Source organism: Neolamprologus multifasciatus, chromosome 2 (genome assembly GCF_963576455.1).
Source record: "Neolamprologus multifasciatus chromosome 2, fNeoMul1.2, whole genome shotgun sequence".
NCBI classification, from domain to species: domain Eukaryota; kingdom Metazoa; phylum Chordata; class Actinopteri; order Cichliformes; family Cichlidae; genus Neolamprologus; species Neolamprologus multifasciatus.
Genome location: NC_140440.1, coordinates 17,322,381 through 17,344,133, shown reverse-complemented (window position 1 = coordinate 17,344,133; position 21,753 = coordinate 17,322,381). Strand labels below are relative to the sequence as shown.

The following is a 21,753-nucleotide window of genomic DNA, read 5'->3' as shown; positions in this document are numbered from 1 at the left end:
AAAAGATAATTTAAAAAAACCCAAAATACAACGGAGTGAGCCATCTTCGCTTCGACGTGTGCGAACGCACGCGAGACTTCACGGCGCTCGAGACCGACCCAAAGCGAGAGCACGAGAGCAGGAGGGGGATTTCCAGCTCTGGCCCCCACTTCCCGAAGCGGCCGTTGTTTTGCTTTCGGTCTGAATGCAGAAACAGAAATAAACGACGACCACACTTTCCCTTTTCCACTTAAAACCTCGAACACGTTAACCTGTCCGGCTTTGGCTGCTCTTCTTATTCCGACAGCGGGACTGTGGAGCCCGAGGCCGTCCAAACCTAACAGGTAACATCTTATTTCCGCATATTAACGTCGCTGCCTTGCGCTCCCCTAGCCACACTGACTTCCTACAGGGCGACTTGACGGATCCCTAGCTCAAGTGAAAGTAGTTCTGCAGTTTGTCTCCGCGTTTCATGACTCGGTATGGGATTTATTTTCACTTTTGACTTCGTTGTTTTGGGTCAGCTCAGTGGCAGGCGGTAGACACACAGGGCGCGATAAACTTCTGACTTGACCCCCGCTGCTAAAGCAGACTCGACTCCAGAACAAACACGTTACTAACGTTGGAAAGTCAGCGCTGATGTGGCTGTTTACCTGGAATTGTTAATATTTGCTAGCATCCTCCCGCTATAATGTAGACTCTTTGAAGTGTACAGTGTTTATCTGTTTGTAACCGTGTGTATTTACCGTGTTATAATGTGAGTAGCAGCGGGACTGAGCCGTAAACAGTATTCAGGTCTTAGTGCGTGTCATTTACACTGAAAACACTACAAGTGTTATATTGTCTGAACTCCGTGACAGGTAACTTACCATGTTTAGCAGTATCAAAATAAATGTGCTATACACTGAAGAAATAATAATAGTAATACTATTAATAATTTAAAAAGTAGTATTGATGTTATAATATTGAATGTTATATTTTTAAATGTACAGTTGGACTATATTTGAGTGTAGACACCGTTATGTACACAGTGGAAATACATATTTCAACTTTTCTTGATCCAATTTTTCCGCATTATCAGCAGCAAATGTTCCTCATTGTGCAATTAGTAAAAAAACAAACAAAAAAAACAAACAGAAGAAAGCACACATAGTGCCACGCACTGTGATGACATGTTGTCATGACATGTCTTTTTTTTCCCTTCAATTGTCTTTCTGTTAGAAAACGTCTTCTGTCAGCGTCAGATACTCTGAAATAAAACTGTAAGTTTTTACAAGTATATCTGTAGTTAAACTGCATGTCTGTGAATGATGAAAATATTAATATCCACAGACATAATTTAAGAACAAACAGATGCTCGTATTTGTGAATGTGAGCTGCTGCTTTTAACGTGTGAAGCAAGCTGCGGTCAGAACTTGGGTGATAAATGAGGATGAAGAGATACCTGGGTCGTTTTTACTATATATTAACTAATGAGCAGTCTTATCTGTGAATAAATAAATAAATTTCCTGTCCCGAGTCACTCGTGTGACTGTAAGTAACCTGTGTGAATGATGTCTAACTGATGCTTTGTGTCATATAGTCTGTTGGGAACACCTGAGACGGTTGTCTGTCTTTGCAAGACCAGCAAAGTCTGCTTTTGAAGCACACAGCACAGTTTGTTTGCACAGTGATCGGTGCAGCGCCCCCTGTTGCATCTGAGTTAAACAGCAATGGCACATTTTATCATAAGTAAACTTAATGTGCTTCATGTATGAGATAAAAACATGTAGGATTACAGTGCCTTAAAGTAAACAAGTGTAAGCCTGCGCAAACAAAAAAGGTTTTGAGTCTGTTTTTGAATGCTGCATGATCTCAGGTCAACAGTAACTGAAAGCACCCGCAGCATACTTGGATCTGCTTGTAGGAGCGTTTGCCCTGCACCTGATGGCAGCCTGACTGGGTTGTTAACAGTGAGCAAGTCAAAGATGCTTCAGGTGTGCAAACCACTGAGAGCTTAGTGCGCTGATAGGACTTTAAAGGTGAAATATCAGTTTGTGTTTGCTGAAGTCATTTGCGTTGAGATTTGGTGACACAAAGCTGTCTCTTATTGATATTTGCGTGAGTTGTTTAGTTTTCCTTTTTGGGCATCAGGGGCTGTGTTGAAGTGGGACGTGGGCCCTGTGTTTTTCCCATGTGTGCCATTTGTGCTGCACTCCTTGTATCTTTTTCAGCTTGTGTTTTCTGTAGTGATATTGTGAGCTTTCACTGAGCAGACGCAGCTGAAAGGCTCAACCTTGTTTGATATTTTGGATTTGATGCTGCGCTGTTTCACCTTGTTTAACCTGTTGGGGAAGCACTGCGCTGTCAGGGAGTGTCAGCCTGACTGGACTTTGATCAGGTTTGTGTGCATAGATCATCACTCTGCCCTTAAATCAAATGTAGCGACATGGGTGGGCTAAAGTTTTCTGGGACGGTTATGAGCTCTGTGTTCATTTTTTCCTCTTGGTCCATTGTTGTTTTATTTCAGGTGTCGTTCTCTGGAACAAACAGTGTGAGGCTGAGTGTAGAGCTACAAACATGAGCTGACATTTTTATTTATGAACCGTGTTTTATGGCTGCTGTTCTTTGCGAACACACTAAAGAGCCTGGCCAAGAGTTTGTACTTTGCAAGTACACACAGATCTGATTCAACTGTGTTCCACACCTCACTCTGAAATGATGACTATGAATGGGGAAAAAACCTCAGTGGGGGGCTGCTATGCTCATTTCCAGCTCTACTTGAGTAGCTCTGGGTGATTCATGGTTCAGAATCGTTCTTGTTTGTCGTTGGCTTGGTGCAGCCGCTCTGTTCATCCTGTGTGAAACGAGATTTTTTAAGTGTTCTTGGCACAGTGAGCATCACGGCAGATTACGTATTACAGCATTTCTGTTATTTTAAAGTTGCTACAATATGCTATAATGTGTAAAAAAAACATCTTTGAATCCCAGTATCCATACCAGTGCTCCCACATTCATAATAACGTATCTGTGTGTGTCACTTCACAGACCGCAATGCCAGTAGAACGAATGAGGATGAGACCCTGGTTACAGGAACAAATCGAATCCTGTCAGATTCCAGGGCTAATATGGCTTAACAAAGTGAGTGTTGTCACGCATGCACGCACGCACGCACGCACACGCGCGCACACACACACACACACACACACACACACACACACACACACACACACTCTGTAATTCAAGATGATGTAAACAATGTAAATTGTTTGTAGGAGAAGAGGATCTTCCAGATTCCTTGGATGCACGCTGCCCGCCATGGCTGGGACCTGGAGAAAGATGCTCCGCTCTTCATGAGATGGGCCATACACACGGGTATTGCACAGATTTAACTGCAGCCTCTGCTGCTGCTTCTCCTTTTTAGCGGTTCTCATTTTCATGCCTGCTACACACTGAAACACTTCTGTGACTAAGTTCAGAGAGTTTTGATTTATAAAATACCTCATTTTGATATCACTGGGAGTAGTGTTCCTCTTCGTTACTAACCCCAGTCAGTAACATTCAAAAAGGATCCAAGTTGAGCTTGGATTTAGCTGAGATTTAAACAGAGAACAGTAACATCAGGAAATTCTTGTTTGTTTACCGTCCCTAAAATAATGAGATCCTTTTGCATTTGTTTGACTTCATATTTTTCACCTGATGTAAACACCACGTGTGCTGGCTCTGTGCTGAACAGGTTGAGTACCTGCTCTCCGGTAACTTTGTTAGGAAGCACACAGTGTCTGTGTAAGGGTAATTCCCACTGCTTTGCTACAGCAGTAAATGAGAAAACATAATCTGTGTAATCTTTGCTAGAAGGAAGTTTGAAGACTGTCAGATGATGTCTCCCAATCGCTTTTTACATTTCAGTTTGGTTGGTATGTGAGAACATATGATGTAAAATGTCCAACTTTTGCTCCTTGGTGGTAAAGAACCCCTCTAAAAATTCCCAGATCCAGATCAAACGTTAATCACTGCTAAGCTGCGTAAACCCTCACCTTGGAGTAATCCTGCTAACAAACAAAGCAAACCAGTCACATGACCTCCTTGGTGGATAATATTAGGGAAATTGTTACGTTGTTTAAATATTTCAGGTTAATTTTTCCACAGAGAGAAATGCTACTTTATTACAGATTGAGCTAAAAGCAGCTGCAGTCTTGTTGGTGGTGCCTTTACTTGATTGCAATACTTAGTTTGACCAATAAATGGTCTAATTGTATCATATTAAATGAGTTTATGTAATAAGACAAAGAAATATATTTTCCTTTTTTTTTCACTTTGATCTGACTTGAAGTGAACATGTACATAATACAAGCTGCTGTAAAATGAAACAGCAAAAACTAACCAAGTAGAGTCTTTGTAGCTAATATTATAGAGTCAACAAGAGTCAGTATACATACTGGTAACACTGGTTAGCTCAGAAATGATCGCCTCCATAGTGATGAAGCTGTCCTCTGAATCCACCACAAAAAGACAAATTAGTGATTTTTTTCCTTCTTCTTGCGTCTGAATCAGGTAAATACCAGCCAGGTGTAGACCGTCCTGATCCAAAGACATGGAAGGCTAATTTTCGCTGTGCCATGAACAGCCTGCCAGACATCGAGGAGGTAAAGGACAAAAGCATCAAAAAGGGAACCAATGCCTTCAGAGTTTATAAGATGCTCTCCTCCTCAGAGAGAAATGCCAAGAAAGGTGAGCGCTGCTGCTGTCGTCACAAATTCTTTCAGTTTTATCATTCTGCCTCGAAACTCAATTGTTTCCTCATTTTTGTTGTTGGAGGTTACTGGAAACTCAGTTGAATGTTTTTTTCTTTTTTTTTTCCAGGAAAGAAGAAGGCAGACAAGGAGAGGAAGTCCAAAGGAAATAAAGAGGTAGATAAACGTACGAGATGAAGATCACACCACTGCTACAGTAGGATGTAGAGGAATGAAAGAGCAAAGATAGAGATCCTGGAGCAGTGCTGGTGACCAGCAGCATGTTAGAACAATCATGTTTCTTCAGGATTCACTTAGTTATTTCAAACTTTAACATGCAGCTGATAAGCAGCTTTTCCTCCTGGCTGGTTTAGTAACACGTTTGGCATGACAGAAATGGTTTACTAAGAAGTGTTGCGAGCGCTTTTTCCTGCCAAGGCAAAGAAAACACTTCTGGAAATGACACGCAGCCTTTGAGCTGGCGACCTGCCATTTTCTCTTACTTTTAACAATCAACTGTTGCTCAGTTCCACACATGACAGAGAAATTTACCAGGAAAAAAGGTGTGGTACCACACACTCCACCGGAATTCTGTTCTGCCTGTCAGAAGTTCGACCGGTAACTGCTGCTTGTATCGCACTGATGAACAGGCGGGAGAAAAACATTTTTAAGAAAATCTGTTCAGGCATTTTTATCCTCACTTTCTGAAAGAACGAGCTTAGAAATAGAAGTCAAAAAAATCAGAAATAGCAGAACATCACAGGGTCAAGCTGTTTGCTTTGGAACAGGAAATTGGAATAAGAAAAAAAAGGAAGCCGTGCACTTGTTTAATGTGGTGGGGTTGGTTAGCTCAGTATATTTTGGCAAAATGTGTTTTTATGGCAGAATTGATGCAGATATCAGGCTGTATCTGAGTATGCTCTCTGTCAGGGCAGCTCGTTTCTAACAAAGCTGTTTATAAATCCCTTCATTTTTTTAAAGTACACATATCATCTCTTTGCTGGCTCAAGGCAGTTAGAGTTTATTAAAGTCATTATATTCCTGGTACAACGTTTGAGATTTCTGATGTGTATGAATAGATGTGATGTAGATATCTCCTTTATAGACTCAAACTCTGCAGACAGTGTTTAAAACACTGAACTGTACTCAGCGTTGTGTTGATGGTCTTTTTTCCCACCACAAATTATGTGCGTACAGGGTGCAAATTAGCCAAGGAGACACAAACTACCCTGTCCTGCACTGCATACTGGACTATCAGCATAATGACAATAAAGCCAACATATGCATGACAGAGCAGCCAGTACCACATACTCAGTGTGATGCAAGTTTGTATTTTGGATCAAGTTAGCTGATCAGATAAGCTTTTCCATTCAATGTAATTTTGCCAATGGCAGTGCTGGGAAACCAAATGCTGCAACATGATGACATGATATGATTTTCTTGACTAGTTTCAGTAGATACAACTGGCTTTCTTCTGGCTGACATTAGTATAACCACTGATGTGGACAAATTGTTTACTAACTGTTGTGTGGAGCTTGTCTGTTTAACTGTGACTCCATTTCTAATCTCACTGTTAATGCTGGGAGCAGAGGCAAGGCACTCTGGGACTGTAGCGGAAAACCCATCCAGCATCTTTCAAACAGCAGTCAGTGTAAGATAGCTGAAAGTCAGGGAAAGGCTTATTTTCTGTTTAGACACGAGCAAAAAAACATTTAATGCTTAAAAATGTTCCTACTGTAGCATTAACTTTATATATAGTTTTTTTAATCAGTTGTATTTCTTGGCTTATTGTTTTTTCTTCTTTCTCTGCTGTATGGTCAGGTGTTTGGCGTGTTGTCTTACTGCTTATTTTGATTACTGGCGTCAGCCTTGTTATGGAAATAAAGTGTCTTTAGACTTTGATCGTCCATCATTTAAAAATCGTTTTTCCTTCTTGAAACCAGAAGGTCACCTCTCCATCTCCAGACAACAGTCTTCTTGAAGCTGATGCCGGACCTGTTGACTACACCAAACATGAAACAATCAAGATGGAGTCAGTGGAGCTGACAGTGACAGACAGTGTGTCAGGTATCACACCACCGTCTTTCTTTTTTTCCATTACCTTTATCCCATTTGTGTGTGTATGTGCTACCTGTTTGCTTTTGGCCTGTGCTTATAATGACTAAGCAGATGAGTCAGGTTTGTAACACAGTGGCAGTCCTGAGGGTGTTGCATCAGAAGGAGAAATACAAGAAGCGTGAACACGCACATTATGCAATAACAAAACCCTCCCTTTCTCCACTCAGTATCATTTAACTTTTTAAAGTTTGACTGTCATCACACCAACTACAACTTTTCACTAAGACAAGTGCTTGGAGAGGAGACATAGGTGTACTTTACTCACATATAAGGTCGTTACAGATACAAAGGATTATGAACCCTTCTCTGTCCATCCTCAGTGATCCACAGTCAAGCTGAAGACCATGTGATCACCAGTGAGCAGCTGCCGTTTGTCTGTCAAACAATCGAGGTGACCACTGAGAATGAGGAGCAGACTGTTAGCTCCTCCCACCCGTACCCGCTGCAGATCTCTCCTGTGTCTATGTGCGGCGGTAAGACAACACAACTGCACCTCGCCACATTTTGTTACAAGGAGAAACATAAATAGGTTAGTTAGAGTGGAGCAGGCTCGTAGGAGTGCCCGCTGTGTAGTTATTCAAAGGAGCTTTGACCACATAGTAACCTTTTTTAGAGCAGCGCTACGAATGCAGACACAGAGCACGCTTTGTAGAGTGAAGATCAGATCAGTTGTTTTTTTTTCTCTCTTTAAATGGCACTTGCTCTGTGCCTCCATCAACTTGTGAAATATCGAAACTGTGACCTGATGACCTGCTGATACCAGTCAGATCACTGTCTTAGGTTTCAACATTCACCAGCATCTTTCCTACGCCCTGCCTGTAGAGAACTAACAAGGCAAAGCTGCTCATCCAGCTGTAGAGAGGAGGAAAACCTGCTCCTGTTAAACAGATCTCTAACTGTGATTATTATGTGTGAGGCTGTGAGGTTATTGGTACTGGCCTCACTGATTTGCCATTACTCATTTCATCAGCACCCTCTTTTCTGCGTATGTGTAGCTATCGTTTTTTCTTCCCCCAGTCAGTCGTTCAGGCAGAGCTGCCTCTTTCAGTTTGTAGTGGACTATCAGAGTCTTCATCTTCCTTTTTCTGCTTCTTATTTCTTTCTCGTGTTTCTTAAATTGCACCATTACTTTATGAGTCAGGGTGCAAATGGACGTCATTCATGTATCCCTTGTTTTCTTGAGAACAGTACTGGCGGATGCCGGTGTAGTCAGTTTGGTTTTCTGCTGTAAATCATGGTTTTAACTGAACGTAATTTTTCTGCATGTTTTTCCCTTTGATGTGTGTGACCTAAGAGGGAGTAATAGTTCTGTGCATGTCTCTTTTTGAACAGGCAGCGACACAGAAAGTGATACAGAAAACATCAAAGAGGTTAGTATCTGATTATACGTACAGGGGAGAGAGTAATAACTGAATCATTAACCGGTCTGATTTTCAGATAAACAGGTTTTTACCTGTTTCAACCGTACGGCTTGAACAAGCCGTGTGATTGTGTGTGTGCACGTGTGGCTACTTCTCTGAGCACCGCTTTGAGTTTAAAGCTCCAGGTGTGTGTGTGTGTGTGTGCGTGTGCGTGCGTGCGTGCGTGCGTGCGTGCGTGCGTGCGTGCGTGCGTGTGTGTGTGCATGTGCATGTGCGTGTGTGTGTGTGTGTGCGTAATGTTCCTGTAATGTTAAGTGAGAGTGAGAAAAGGGAGGGTCTTGTCAGGAACTGCTGCTTTCAAATATTAACAGTTTGACATGAAGCTGTCCTTTGTAGTCTAATCTACACACACACACACACACACACAGTGCAAACCACACAAATACCTACACATGTGTTTTGGCTCACAATAATATGGAACCTTTTTATATAAAGTCAGACAGTTAAAGAATAAAACGGAACAAAAACAAATAAAGAAAAAATAACAGTTAGAGATTAATAGCTAAACCAAACCAGCAGATTTCTGTCACAAGACTTAAGGTTTATTTTCTAATCACATGAAACAAATTTATGCTCCTTTGAGAACCAAACACATTATTTATAACAGGCGTTTATCGTAAAATCCCCTGTATGCAGGCCTGTACGTGACAGCCACACAGTCCATATGTCTTACTTGTCATGTGCATGCGTAATCATACGCACACACTCCCAGACAGGTCACATTTTCAATGGTTCCATGTTTAAACTTTGTAGCAATAAATACAGCAGGAAGCGTTGGTATTAGCACTGTCAACTCACAACAATGAGGCTCGTGGTTCAAATCCCAACTCGGGCCTTTCTGTGGGTTTCCAGCAGGTATTTCGGCTTGTTCCCACCGCCAAAAAAACATGCATGTCAGGTTAAGTGCTAATTGTAATTTATGCAAGGCACCGCAAGTGCATACAATAGAGTGCTGTTTGATAAATGGCACTCTACTCCAGCCCTTCTTACTAGGTCTAAGTGTTTTCTATCAAACATTCACACTCGCATCTGAGAGCAACTTGGGGTTCAGTATCTTGCCCAAGAATACTCTGGCATGCAGGCTGGAGGAGCCAGGGATCAAACCACCAACCTTCCAGCTGTTATTTGACCTGCTCTGTCTCCTCAGCTACAGCAGCCCCGATATTATATGAATGTGTGTCTTGTAAAGCAGGCTAAGGAGCTTGGAAAGAAAAGCCTCTGGACTTGTTTAAATTGGTCAAATGGTGGAAGAGTCCCAGATTTAAGGCATGTGGGAGTGTCCCACCAAGAGGGACATGGACCCCCTATTGATCCTCCACCTAATCACACGAACCAAGGTGTGAAAACGGGTGGAGGTCACAATGGGCCAAGGTTTTAGGTGAACCTGCTGTGAAACCTAGCTCCACCCTGTCATGTGATTTCCTTTTTGGCTTGTGTGATTAGGTAGAAGATCATTAGGGGGTCCATGTCCCTCTAGGGAGGCCACCCCCACAGGGCTTAAATCTGGGACTGTCCACAATTTGACGTTTCAACTGAAGAAGCTTCTGGGATTAGAGATGAAACGTCTTCAAGCAACTTACAGAAGTCCAGATGCTTTTCTTTCCAAGCTCCTTAGACTATGATGACCTGGGTGACTGAGAACCTTCACAGACAAACTTGTAATATAGAGCATTGTAGGTGTTTGCCTTTTACATTATTTCTTAAATTTCCAAAAATTATCATCGTATTTCTACATCACTTTCTTCTTTTGTCTTCCAGGGTATCGGTGCTGCCTGGAGGCGGGACTACAGCACATCAGTTCTCAGGATTCCCCCGTGTTCTCTTCCTGGCATGGCGACGTTCGTCAGTACAACCAAGCCCAACTTCAAGGTGACGAGCACACGAGACCCTTCCCCGCTCATCAGCTACCACACCGATGGCTGGACGCCGACCTACAACCAGAACTCTCTCGTGTCCACGCCAGGCACTCACACACATGAAGTGCGCGCAAGTGTCATTATGAAAACCTCTGACATCACTTCCTCTTGACCTAACACGTGGGAGTAGCATCACTGCATCCAGTCCATATGAAAGACAGAAAATGTTTGTTTTCTCCGTCAGAGCCATGTGGGGCCTAAAAAGGGACAAACCTCCAAAAATTAGATTTTTCCTAATATCTGTCTGGGCCAACATTTTCTCTGTTTTCTTTCCTTTCATTTGAGGAAATCATTGACTTGTGCACAAAGTGATGAGCACTTAAGGTCACTTTCTACTTCCTGCATGTCTTCCTGATGTAAAAATTAAGTTCAATGTGTGGAGGACTTGCAGACCTATGTGCAGTATCAAATTTAGGAGCAAGTGCACCGTAGCATACCACTGCAAAACACCATGTGCTCAGCCATGGACACTGTGTGTCGCTGGTTGATTGTTTTCCCCGCTGCTTTGTGGTAACACTTGAGTAAACGCCAGTGAAGGAATTTCACTACTTTTACCTTTGAAAGCAAAATTAGCTTTTACTTCTCAGAAGTTCTTCAAGATTTTATTGTGTATATGAATAGGTTTGTTCTTTGTTTAAAGTCCGTTAACTCCAAGGGAGTGGAGCTGGTGTTTGAGGGCAGGATGCCTGCCAAGCACGAAGCAAAAAGCAAAAATGGTAAATAAATAAATAAAAATTTAAAAAGCTAAAATATGTAGCCAAATGGGCACCATGCCCAAGTAAAGTCTTTATGTTTGCATCATCTTATTCATCCGCTGTGTTGTGATTTTAAGATGTGCACAGTTTCTAGTCAACAGTCATTATCATATCCTTATCTTACACAGTGTGAGCTCAGGTGTTGCCATGAAAGGCTCTGCTGGGGACACATGGTTAGACCGCTTGTGTTCATAAGCAGTGACTCGAAAATTCTTCTGTTTTGGCGAAGCAGGCGTCAATCACAGGCCTGTTTTTATCTGTGTAGAGGACGACAATCACCGTGAGGCCCTGCAGGCGTGTGTCTGTCTGTCTGTCGACCTCAGGACAAAGTACTCACCAACACACACACACCTCCCTACTGGTATTAATAATGTAAATAGCTGATTCTTGTGTATGCCTGCACGCTGCTTCAGCACCTTACAGACAGCACTGTTGTGTACATGTGTGTTGGGCTGTGTGAGTGTGTGTGAGAGAGAGTGGGGTGTGGGATAGCTGTTATTGATTGCGTGTGCCTTTTGATAGCGTAGCTGGATTCAAACTATGTGTGCTTTAGCCTGCTGCTGACACACGCAGGGAGGCAGGTAGCACTGCCACAGGAAGCATGGAGGGATGAGGAAGTGGTCGGCACTGCAAAGGTTTGAATTCCTTGTGTTGGAGGAGTTTCTTAAAGCAGACCTGTTAAGTACAAATCATAGGAAGAGTGTAAACTGAGGGGCTGCACCAAGAGAAAAGATTATTTTAATGCATGAATTAAACTATGAATCATGCCAAGTTACTCATAGAGTACAAGGATAAAAAGATGGAGCTGAACATGAGCCTATTAAGCTGAGTGAATGACCTCCTCAGCATTCCAGTGCACAGCTCCGTCCTGTTTTCCTGTGATGCCCAACACTAGCCTGACTGCGTTAACAGTAGTCTGCACATCGTACTCCCCACAACCTGTAACACAATGACTCCGAGCTGCTGGAATGCAAAAAGCCGACAGAAGGAAGAACTGCAATCCCAGCTGTTTATATCAAGTCCCGTGGAGAATCACCAGCCCCTGACTCGCAGGCTGCGGGGAGTATGTTTTCAGTGTGCAAGATGTGCTGGCAGCTAGCAGGCTAAAGCACAGCTCAGCAGAGCTCAAGTAGGAAAACAGTAGGGAAAGTAGGAGACTTGTTATGCTTTTTATTTTCTAAACCAAACTCCTGGAGAATTTTAACACTGGACGCACGTTAACGATCGTGGTGAATTTTATTTATGGTTCTCGCTGAATCACAGAGCTCTGGCCTTCCTCGATAGCAAATCTTTGATGTGCCTTTATTGCCAAAGCGCCACAAACTCACAATGACAGTCTTCAGTTCAAGGGTGACATTTAAAGCCTTTTATTACTACTTATCACTCTCTTTTTTTCCTACAGCCATAACAAACATGTCTTTTTATTTTGAACCTTGTGGGTTTTTAAAATTGTAATTTTCAGCCATTTGGTCGCACCCTTCAAAGGCAGAATAAAGATGCATAGCAGTCGCGATGAATTGTTTGAGACATGTGAATGTGCCATATTAACTGGACTGCTGTTTTTATAATGATCTTTCCATTCTCTAGCTCCAGTTTGTCTTCTGGTCTGACATCACTTCCCTTTTTTGTATTGCCTTAACAAAAACAAAACAACAACCTGACCAGGTTTAAGTACCCAAAGTGCACTTTTCTGTCGTGTTTATTTCTGCTCTCGCAATGTCGTTACGACCAAAAAGTCAGCAGTGAGTGTTGATGGCATGGTATTGTGCGTTTTGCTCATCTTTTCGTTTGTTTATTTTTATGCTTTCATGTGATTCAGAGCCACTGATAACTCAAAGCAGAGGTGTGTCTTATTCTTTTGCACTTAGCTTATTACCATAAAGGGCAACCATGAGTTCAAACGAGAGAAAGAAAGGGGAAAAAAACCCCAGATCATTGTTCTGCTTCTTGCAATGCAGCAAAGAAGCTTTCACCACAACCTGTCACCACTGTTTCTTGTCTGTACATTATGACTTCATGTGAATCACCATGTAAATCTGAATAAAGACTTTTTTTGTATTTATATAGGCTGTTTGGCCTCATTCACGACCTGTAAAAGAAATTTAAACTGCTGAAAGTTTATCACAGAGCTCAGAGTCCAGTTTTTATAGCTTCCCAGACACAGGCCCTGTAAATATTTATTGCTGTTAAGATAAGAGCGTCCAGTAAAAACAAAGTCCTCTGAAAGTGAGGACTTTCCTCAGTAACCAAAAAAAGGCAGAGCCAAAGTTTGCTCCGAGCTCAGCTTCTGAGATAAGAATTAAAGCTTTGCTGCTGACTTGTGCAAGTAGGGACATGCAATGACTGCATGCGAGTAACAGGCAGAGTGTGTTCTGAGTGGAAAATACTCTGTGTGTTGTGGTTTAGGCTTTTTTGTCAGAGCAGCAGATGTTTGCTTTGTTTTACACACACAGCTCATTCAGTTGAGCCAGAGCACTAACTGCCCTTTCAGTTTCAGTTGCAGTTCTCAGTTCTCATTTTACTTCCTGTTTGTTTCCGAGACCTCGCTTCATGGCCGGCCAGTCACCCTGACAACTGCTAACCGCATTCCTTTATAGTAAACAGGCCTTTAGTGTTGTGTGTCCACAGGCCTTATTTCACCAGCTGCTCTGTGCCTGCACAGCTCTGCTGCTCTTGCTTTTCTTCAGAAGAGGCAACAGAAGGAATTCACTTCAGCTGTCCAGTAGCTCATTCTTTGCTCTCAGCAAAACCAGATTCAATTCCCTTTAAGGAAGAGAAGCAAAATATTAACCAAAAGCAAATAACTAAAATCAAAAGTCATAAAAACTGTGTATGTGTTCACATAACATGTAAATGTTTGTGCTGCATCATCATAGGAAGGAAAACACACCACTGTGATTACGCACGGATGCCACCTGCTGTTCAAAGGCAGAACTGCAGCAGCATTTCTCTTACACAAAGGCTTTTTGTGTAACCAACACGGGGGACCACAGCATTCAGTAAAAACCTCCACAGTACTCTGCAAAGATCTTGAACCTACCTCAACATTTGTAAAGTTTTTCTGAAAAGTGACATTTAAACAGGCTCCTTTATCTGCTAAAATATTTTCACGTGAACTGGATAAAACCAGGCTCAAAATTCTCTCCTTTATTTCCTTTTGTTTCTTTATTGGGACATTAGATCAAAGGTTTCTACTGATGGGCTTTTTTTTTTTTTTTAAATCAGCCACAGATTTACATAAATACTGTGAACAGTCTGAAAAGTCAGTTTTCTGCCATCCTGTAGATAACATATAAACACACCCCTCAGCAAAACCCTCCACAATATAGACAGCAAACAAACTGGGGTCTTTATTCACACAGGTCTCAGAGAGCTCGTGGAACAGCCTAAAAATATTAGCATGAAGTTTTAGGAAAACTCTCCCAGCAGCTCAAAGCAAGAAAAACTATAATTGTTAACTCAGTGCAGAGGTGTAGTGGACTCTGCTGTTATATGACACATTCTTTAAAAATGTGAGTGGTTGGTGTTCAAGTTCAATTCAATTCAATTCAACTTTATTTATACAGCGCCAAATCACAACAACAGTCACCTCAAGGCGCTTTATATTGTACAGTAGATCGTACAATAATAGATACAGAGAAAAACCCAACAATCATATGACCCCCTATGAACAAGCACTGTGGCGACAGTAGGAAGGAAAAACTCCCTTTTAACAGGAAGAAACCTCCAGCAGAACCAGGCTCGGGGGGGGGGGGGGGGGGGGGGGGGGGGGCATCTGCTGTGATCGGTTGTGGTGAGAGAAGGAAGACGGGATAAAAGACATGCTGTGGAAGAGATACAGAGATTAATAACAGATATGATTCAATGCAGAGAGGTCTATGAACACATAGTGAGTGAGAAAGGTGACTGGAAAGGAAAAACTCAGTGCATCATGGGAATCCCCGGCAGCCTACGTCTATTGCAGCATAACTAAGGGAGGATTCAGGGTCACTATATTTTTGCTATATGCTTTAGCAAAAAGGAAAGTTTGAAGCCTAATCTTGAAAGTAGAGATAGTGTCTGTCTCCCGAATCCAAACTGGAAGCTGGTTCCACAGAAGAGCGGCCTGAAAACTGAAGGCTCTGCCTCCCATTCTACTTTTAAATACTCTAGGAACAACAAGTAGGCCTGCAGTGCGAGAGCGAAGTGCTCTAATAGGGTGATATGGTACTACAAGGTCATTAAGATAAGATGGGGCCTGAGTATTTAAGACCTTGTATGTGAGGAGCAGGATTTTGAATTCAATTCTGGATTTAACAGGAAGCCAATGAAGGGAAGCCAAAACAGGAGAAATCTGCTCTCTCTTTCTAGTCCCTGTCAGTACTCTTGCTGCAGCATTTTGGATTAGCTGAAGGCTTTTCAGCGAGTCTTTTGGACATCATGATAATAATGAATTACAGTCGTCCAGCCTGGAAGTAATAAATACATGAACTAGTTACTCTGAGGTACAGCGTCACTCTGAGACAGGATATTTCTAATTTTAGAGATGTTGCGCAAATGGAAGAAAGCAGTCTTACATATTTGTTTAATATGTGCGTTGAAGGACATATCCTGGTCAAAAATGACTCCAAGGTTCCTCACAGTGTTACTGGAGGCCAAGGTAATGCCATCCAGAGTAAGAATCTGGTTAGATACCATATTTCTAAGATTTTCAGGGCCGAGTACAATAACCTCAGTTTGATCTGAATTAAGAAGCAGAAAGTTAGCGGCCATCCAGGTCTTTATGTCTTTAAGACATTCCTGCAGTTTAACTCATTGGTGTGTGTTATCTGGCTTCATGGACAGATAGAGCTGGGTGTCATCTGCATAGCAGTGAAAATTTATGCTATGTCTTCTAATGATGCTGCCTAAGGGAAGCATGTATATGTGGTGGGGCGTGGTCTGCGGTGCCGTGCAGGGAAGGCGGACGCACCTGCACGGCATCTGCAATCACGACCCGCCGACTTAAATATTGTAATGGGTGCTGTGTTTGGGGGTTGTTGTGGTGATGATGTTGAGCGGGCAGCGGGAGAGCTGCAGCTGTGGGAGCATTGTGAACAGCAACCGTGAAAGTGCTAATAAAGTATGCTGCAGAGCATGAATTTGCACCCGGGTCTGCTGTGGTCGTTTACAGTATAATATAAACAGAATTGGTCCTAGCACTGAACCCTGTGGAACTCCATAATTAACCTCAGTGTGTGAAGAGGACTCTCCATTTACATGAACAAACTGGAGTCTGTTAGATAGATATGATACAAACCACTGCAGCGCAGTACCTGTAATACCTACAGCATGTTCTAATCGCTCTAATAGGATATTATGGTCGACAGTATCCATCGCTGCACTAAGGTCTAGCAGGACAAGCACAGAGATGAGTCCACTGTCAGAGGCCATAAGAAGGTCATTTGTAACCTTCACTAAAGCTGTTTCTGTGCTGTGATGAGCTCTGAAACCTGACTGAAACTCTTCAAATAAACCATTCCTCTGCAGATGATCTGTTAGCTGTTTGACAACTACTCTTTCAAGGATGTTTGATATGAAAGGAAGGTTGGAGATTGGCCTATAATTAGCTAAGACTGCTGGGTCTAGAGATGCTTTTTGAGTAAAGGTTTAACTACAGCCAGCTTGAAGGACTGTGGTACATAGCCGATTATTAGAGATAGGTTGGTCATATTTAAGATTGAAGAATTAGTGATTAACTTTGTGAAGTTGTGATTAACTTTTGTCTGTACCGGGATTTAGCTGAAACATTCAGGAGACATTCTCAGAAACCGTGACAATTCTTGGAATTTTCTCAGTACTGGGAAGCTGTGTGAATACAGGCCAAAACAAAAAATGCTTTCTGCTTCTAAGAACTAGTGAGGTGGAGACTTTAACAGGAGTATGAGGGGGAAAATGCCTTAAGAAAACGGCCTTTAAAGACCAGAAAGAATGAGCTTTAAGAAGAAATATAAAAGTAAAAAATCTGTAAACATGACATTTACAGTAAGAATAGTAAGAGAAGTTTCACAATCACAGCAAAATTCAACAAAATTTTGAAATGCTTTTTAAAAAAAAACAATTGTCGTAATATAGTTGTATATACATTATATTTAACGTATGCTAATTAATGATAAGAGCGTGATTTTGATGTTGCAGCTGGTAAACTGGTTCACTTTAAGTATGAGGCATCATAATACGGTAAGATTAGCTGTGAAGAATTTGATAAGTTTGTTATGCTAATCAATCAGAACAGAAGCTACAGAAGCAGACTAAAGGATGGAAAAGCTGCAGATACATATGTGCATGCTGCAGTTTTGTAGTGGTTAGCACGGCTTCATAATGCACATAACTGTGTATCCTAACGATACTTGATGTGAACCACCCATAGTGTTGATGTGATTTGGCGCCATATCTATAAAACTGAACTGAATTATGTTTGATTTATGTTTCATTTATAGCGCCAAATCACAACAACAGTCGCCTCAAGGCGCTTTATTATTGGAAGGCAAAGACACTCCAATAATAAAGGAAAGACTCCAACAATCATATGACCCCCTATGAGCAAGCACTTTGGCGACAGTGGGAAGGAAAAACTCCCTTTTAACAGGAAGAAACCTCCGGCAGAACCAGGCTCAGGGAGGGGCGGGGCCATCTGCTGCGACTGGTTGGGGTTGTTGTGCCGTTTATACAATTTTATAGACTTTGTCTCAGTCCATTTGAACAGGCTCTGGCTTAGAGAAGGCCACAACAGCTGTTTGGACCTTTTTGTCCTTCTTTTAAACTTAAAGTGAACCAGTTTACCAGCTGCAACATCAAAAACACGCTCTTATCATTAATTAGCATACGTTAAATAGAGATTGTCCTGATGCATGCTCAGCTATCCAGGTAGGTAAATCCCAAAAATGTTGATTCTGTTCATCTGGACGTAGCGTTTTCAGTGGGAGTGACAAAACGTTTCTCCCACTGAAAACACTACGTCCAGAGGAACGGAATCAACCTTTTGGGGTTAAATGTAGATTGTTTTGCACTGAGACATTCTGTGTTACAACTATATTAGGACCAAACCTAAAAAAAACAACTTTGCTTTGAGTTGGATCAAAATATTTTAAAATTTATTCAATAAAACTTTAAATTTAATTTTTTTTTGTCTCTTTCTTGTTTTTTAAATACCTCTGAAGATCATACTTTTAAAGAAGTAAAATCTTGTCTCTTCCACACTGTCTTCATTCATAAAGTGCTTTACAAACAAACAAAAAGACAAACAGTACGTCTAACAGGTGCATTTTCCAGCATACTTGGTTTCTTAACCCTTTATTTACCATGGGCCTGCTGGCGAGCCCATTTTACAAGCACTCTTTAAATGACCAATACTTCGTCATTTTTTATGCTAGGGAGAAAATGTGAATGGTTTTGAAAAGAAGAGAAGCAGAGCTTTTCAGGGATGTACGGTGCTTTATGATAGCATAAATCATTCATAAGTTACTCTTATCTGAACACAGCTAGGAAGGCTAGGAAGAAATTTCTACAGAAAGCTGAGAAGACAAGCCTTTACCTTTATGGTGCAGCATTGGAATGCACAAACAACGACGGTCTAATCACAGGTAAGTATTGATGACACACAAAGCAGAGAGAGAGATGGGAGTGGAGAAGCAGCAGCATCAGAATGTTGAAATATTTTTTAGTGAAATATTGAGAGAATATGTCAAGAAAAAGTGAAAGGCAGAGATAACCTTCTAGAAGGTTCACAGAGGAGAAAAATGACCTGGATGAGGAACCAAGTTCATCTGGAGCAGATCCATCTAAACAGGCATAAGTCATGAATTTTGCAAACAACAGAAAATGACAATTTTGCTAAACCTGAGTTTCCGCCTTCTGTGGTTTTGTTTTATTAAGCAATTAAGCAATTCGGCAGAAGATGTCAAAAATGAAAAGAAAAAAGGCAGCGACTCATCGGGTCAGGCCTCTGCTGGAAATGATGAGGACCAGAAGCACATCCCTGTATCATCCAAGGCAGAATATTTCTGTACATGAGAGGATGGTTGCTACAAAGGCCAGGCTGGGAATCAAACAGTAAATGAGAGATAAACCAACAAAATCGGGGCTCAAGTGTTTTGTACTGGCTGATGTAAATGGGTACACCATAGATTTTAAGCTGTACACTGTTGTCATCTGAGAACCTGCAGTCCATGATGCTGTGAAACCCATTACAGGCCGAGCCATTTTCATGGATTTATTGGCTCTCAAACCCAAAAGTCTGCTTTTGATATCAGTAAATGCAACAGGATGCAGTCTTGCCTGTCCTGAGATTTGTAGAGAATAAAAGAGGGTGTCGTGCAGCAAAGCAGAAAGAAAAAACAGATCTGTCAGTAGACAGTTATAAAACATAATTCAATTCAGTTTTTTACATAGCTCCAAGTCCAACTCCAAATTTTGTTTTTCAGTGGTGGAATATTAAGTACTTAACTAAATACATTTATTCTATACTGTACTGATAAAGAGTATAACTCATAGGTAGCCTGTTTTACTTGAACCTTTGGCTTCCCCTTTATGCCTCTTTCTATTGTTGCTTCACTACATTTTATAATTTACTTCATTATCTGACGGTTTTTATTATTTTTGGACTTTTGTATGTAAAACATACAAATAAGTTACCCAGCTGTACGTAAAGTACAACTGAAATTATTAGAGGTTCATCAAGACAGAGTCATACAAATGCCCTCAAAATTTAAAACAAAAGCATATGAAATGGTAATTTTTATTTGTTTTATTTCATTATTAAAAGATGTTGCAGCAAAACAGACAAAAGGCAGTCTCCCTTTAGCAGAAGGATAAAATGATATGGTTTGCCCATGTAGCTAAATCCTGTGTTTTTCTTTTTTTCATTTTTACTATTTGGTGTTGTTGCTGCACTTCGTCACACCAGCATTTAAGCAATCTATTCTAAGATGATTTATATATATATATATATACTATACTATTATTATTATTGTTATTAAAAAGGATACCAGCCCATTCATACCGGCTGTCCCTGTTACTAAGTGCTATATGTGCTAGTCTAATTTGGTTGTATGAGGTCTACATTGACTTTCTGTGTTTTTATAATGCTTGCACAGCCAAGGGGACCAAATCACCTTCTAAATAATTTCCTGTTTTTTCTCCCCCTACTTGCTTCTTACTGTCTTTGAGACCAGCACTCCCCACATATAATCAAACTCGTACAAGTCTAGAAAAGGAGCTGTTGGACAGAAAGACTTCAAATGAGTGGTAAGTATTTTGGTTTTCCAGTTTATTAGTAATAATCAGTGTCATTTATATTAATCATGCTGAACTAATCATACTTTAGATCAACCAGTTTCATCTGTGCTTTGGTTTGAGGAAATTGTTTCTTTACTGATCTTTTCCTGTCTTCTGTTATTAGATATATGACTGCTCTATGCTGTTGCTGTTTATTTACGCAGCATGTCTTGTAGAATTTACTGGAGTAAATACAAACAACAGTTTGTGGGATATCATGTTTCATGAAATGCAGACCAAACTTAGTTTAGAGAGTCCTGCAGATCATCAGAATGAAAAGTTTTTAAAAATATGCTTTCATGACATTATTGTGTTTCAGGTGGTGCTCAGGGCTGTCTAGACTGACAAGCGGGACATTGAATGTCACCTCTCCGGTGGGTAGGGAGCCTGGACTAGTGTGTGTGGTTGAGAGATACTCAGTTGTTAGCTGAGTTTTCTACTAATCTCCAGCTGGGGGTGAGTTGGACCAGGTGGCGGGGGAGCATGATGGACAGACCTAGAACCCGACAGCATTCTAAGGGAGGCTGGGGACATTGAGTCGGAAAAGACAATGTTGAGGCTACTGCAAGATGGTTGGTGGCTGTGTTGGTGGTAATCACTATCAAGCTGAAGAGCGGTCCTGTTGGACTTGGTTAGCCATGAGGTGGTGGCCTCCAGCACTCACTCGAGCGTTTCACAGCTGAATGTGGAGTGGCAAGAATGAGATTTACCAAATCTGTGGCCACGGTCCTCAGCTGGAAAAGGGTGGAGTGCCCACTCTGCATCAGGGATAAGTTGCTGCCCCACAAGGAGGCAGCTGCAGTGAAGATATCAGTCCTTCGTGATGAAGAGTCATTCAAGAGGGGCTCCGAGTAGAGCTGCTACTCGTCCACATCGAAAGGAGCCAGTTGAGGTGGTTTGGGCGTCTGAGAAGGATGCCTCCATGGTGAGGTGTTCTGGGCATGCCCCAGGACTGGGACATGATGGAATTCCCCTGTTTAAGCTGGAGGAGGTGGCCAGGCATAGGGAGGTCTGGGATTCTCTGTGGATAAGTTTATATCAAATTTAGTAGTTTCTGGTAATAGTGTAATAATGCAGACAGATTATCTAATTTGAGATATATTTTATAGCAAATGTAGAAAAAAAAATGTTTAGGAAAGCAAAGAAGTTGATGTTCTAAAGAATATGATTGTTTTCATGCAGGACACAGGAGCCCTGACTAACCCGTCACCAAACCGGTCAGGTCAAAGTTACAGGCAGCATAATGTTCTTCACTGCTTCTGCAGACCCTTTAACATCTGTAACATGTATTCAGGGTGAACCTGCTGTTATCTGTAAAAAGCTCCAGTAGTGGAATCTGCCAATTCTGCTATCCTATGGGGATTGTTTGATGACAGTCATTCACACCAGTGTCCTGCTGGAGGTCATTTGCAGCTCTGACAGTGCTCAGCATTCAACACAGTCTCATGACAGTTTGTGAAACAGCGATGAGACGTAATAAATATACTGATGCATTTCTGAATGCAGATTTTCCAGTCTTTTTGTTCTCAGAAATTTAAATTTGAAAAGGGTATTTCTC

General features: G+C 41.5%; 1 protein-coding gene across 3 annotated transcripts; it reads left to right on the top strand.

The window, feature by feature from the left end:
* Positions 1-85: 85 nt before the first annotated feature.
* On the top strand, positions 86-12,963 carry irf2b (interferon regulatory factor 2b). Of its 3 annotated transcripts, none has more exons than XM_085132319.1 (9): positions 86-323; positions 3,007-3,099; positions 3,234-3,333; positions 4,513-4,689; positions 4,822-4,868; positions 6,638-6,758; positions 7,130-7,282; positions 8,142-8,179; positions 9,989-12,963. In XM_085132319.1, the coding sequence occupies exons 2-9, from the start codon at positions 3,013-3,015 to the stop codon at positions 10,256-10,258; spliced, it is 993 nt and encodes a 330-aa protein (XP_084988445.1). In that variant the 5' UTR covers positions 86-323; positions 3,007-3,012; the 3' UTR covers positions 10,259-12,963. The 3 variants fall into 3 exon arrangements, with proteins under 3 accessions (XP_084988445.1, XP_084988438.1, XP_084988428.1); XM_085132312.1 differs by having other exon boundaries at positions 86-459; positions 6,635-6,758; XM_085132302.1 differs by having other exon boundaries at positions 87-323; positions 6,635-6,758.
* The last annotated feature ends 8,790 nt before the right edge of the window (positions 12,964-21,753 follow it).

Coding starts and splice junctions, on each gene's coding strand:
- irf2b (XM_085132312.1), top strand. CDS start 3,013: ATGCCAGTAGAACGAATGAGGATGAGACCCTGGTTACAGGAACAAATC. Junction 4,690..4,821: donor AGAGAGAAATGCCAAGAAAG/GTGAGCGCTGCT, acceptor TTTTTTTTCCAG/GAAAGAAGAAGGCAGACAAG. Junction 6,759..7,129: donor AGTGACAGACAGTGTGTCAG/GTATCACACCAC, acceptor GTCCATCCTCAG/TGATCCACAGTCAAGCTGAA.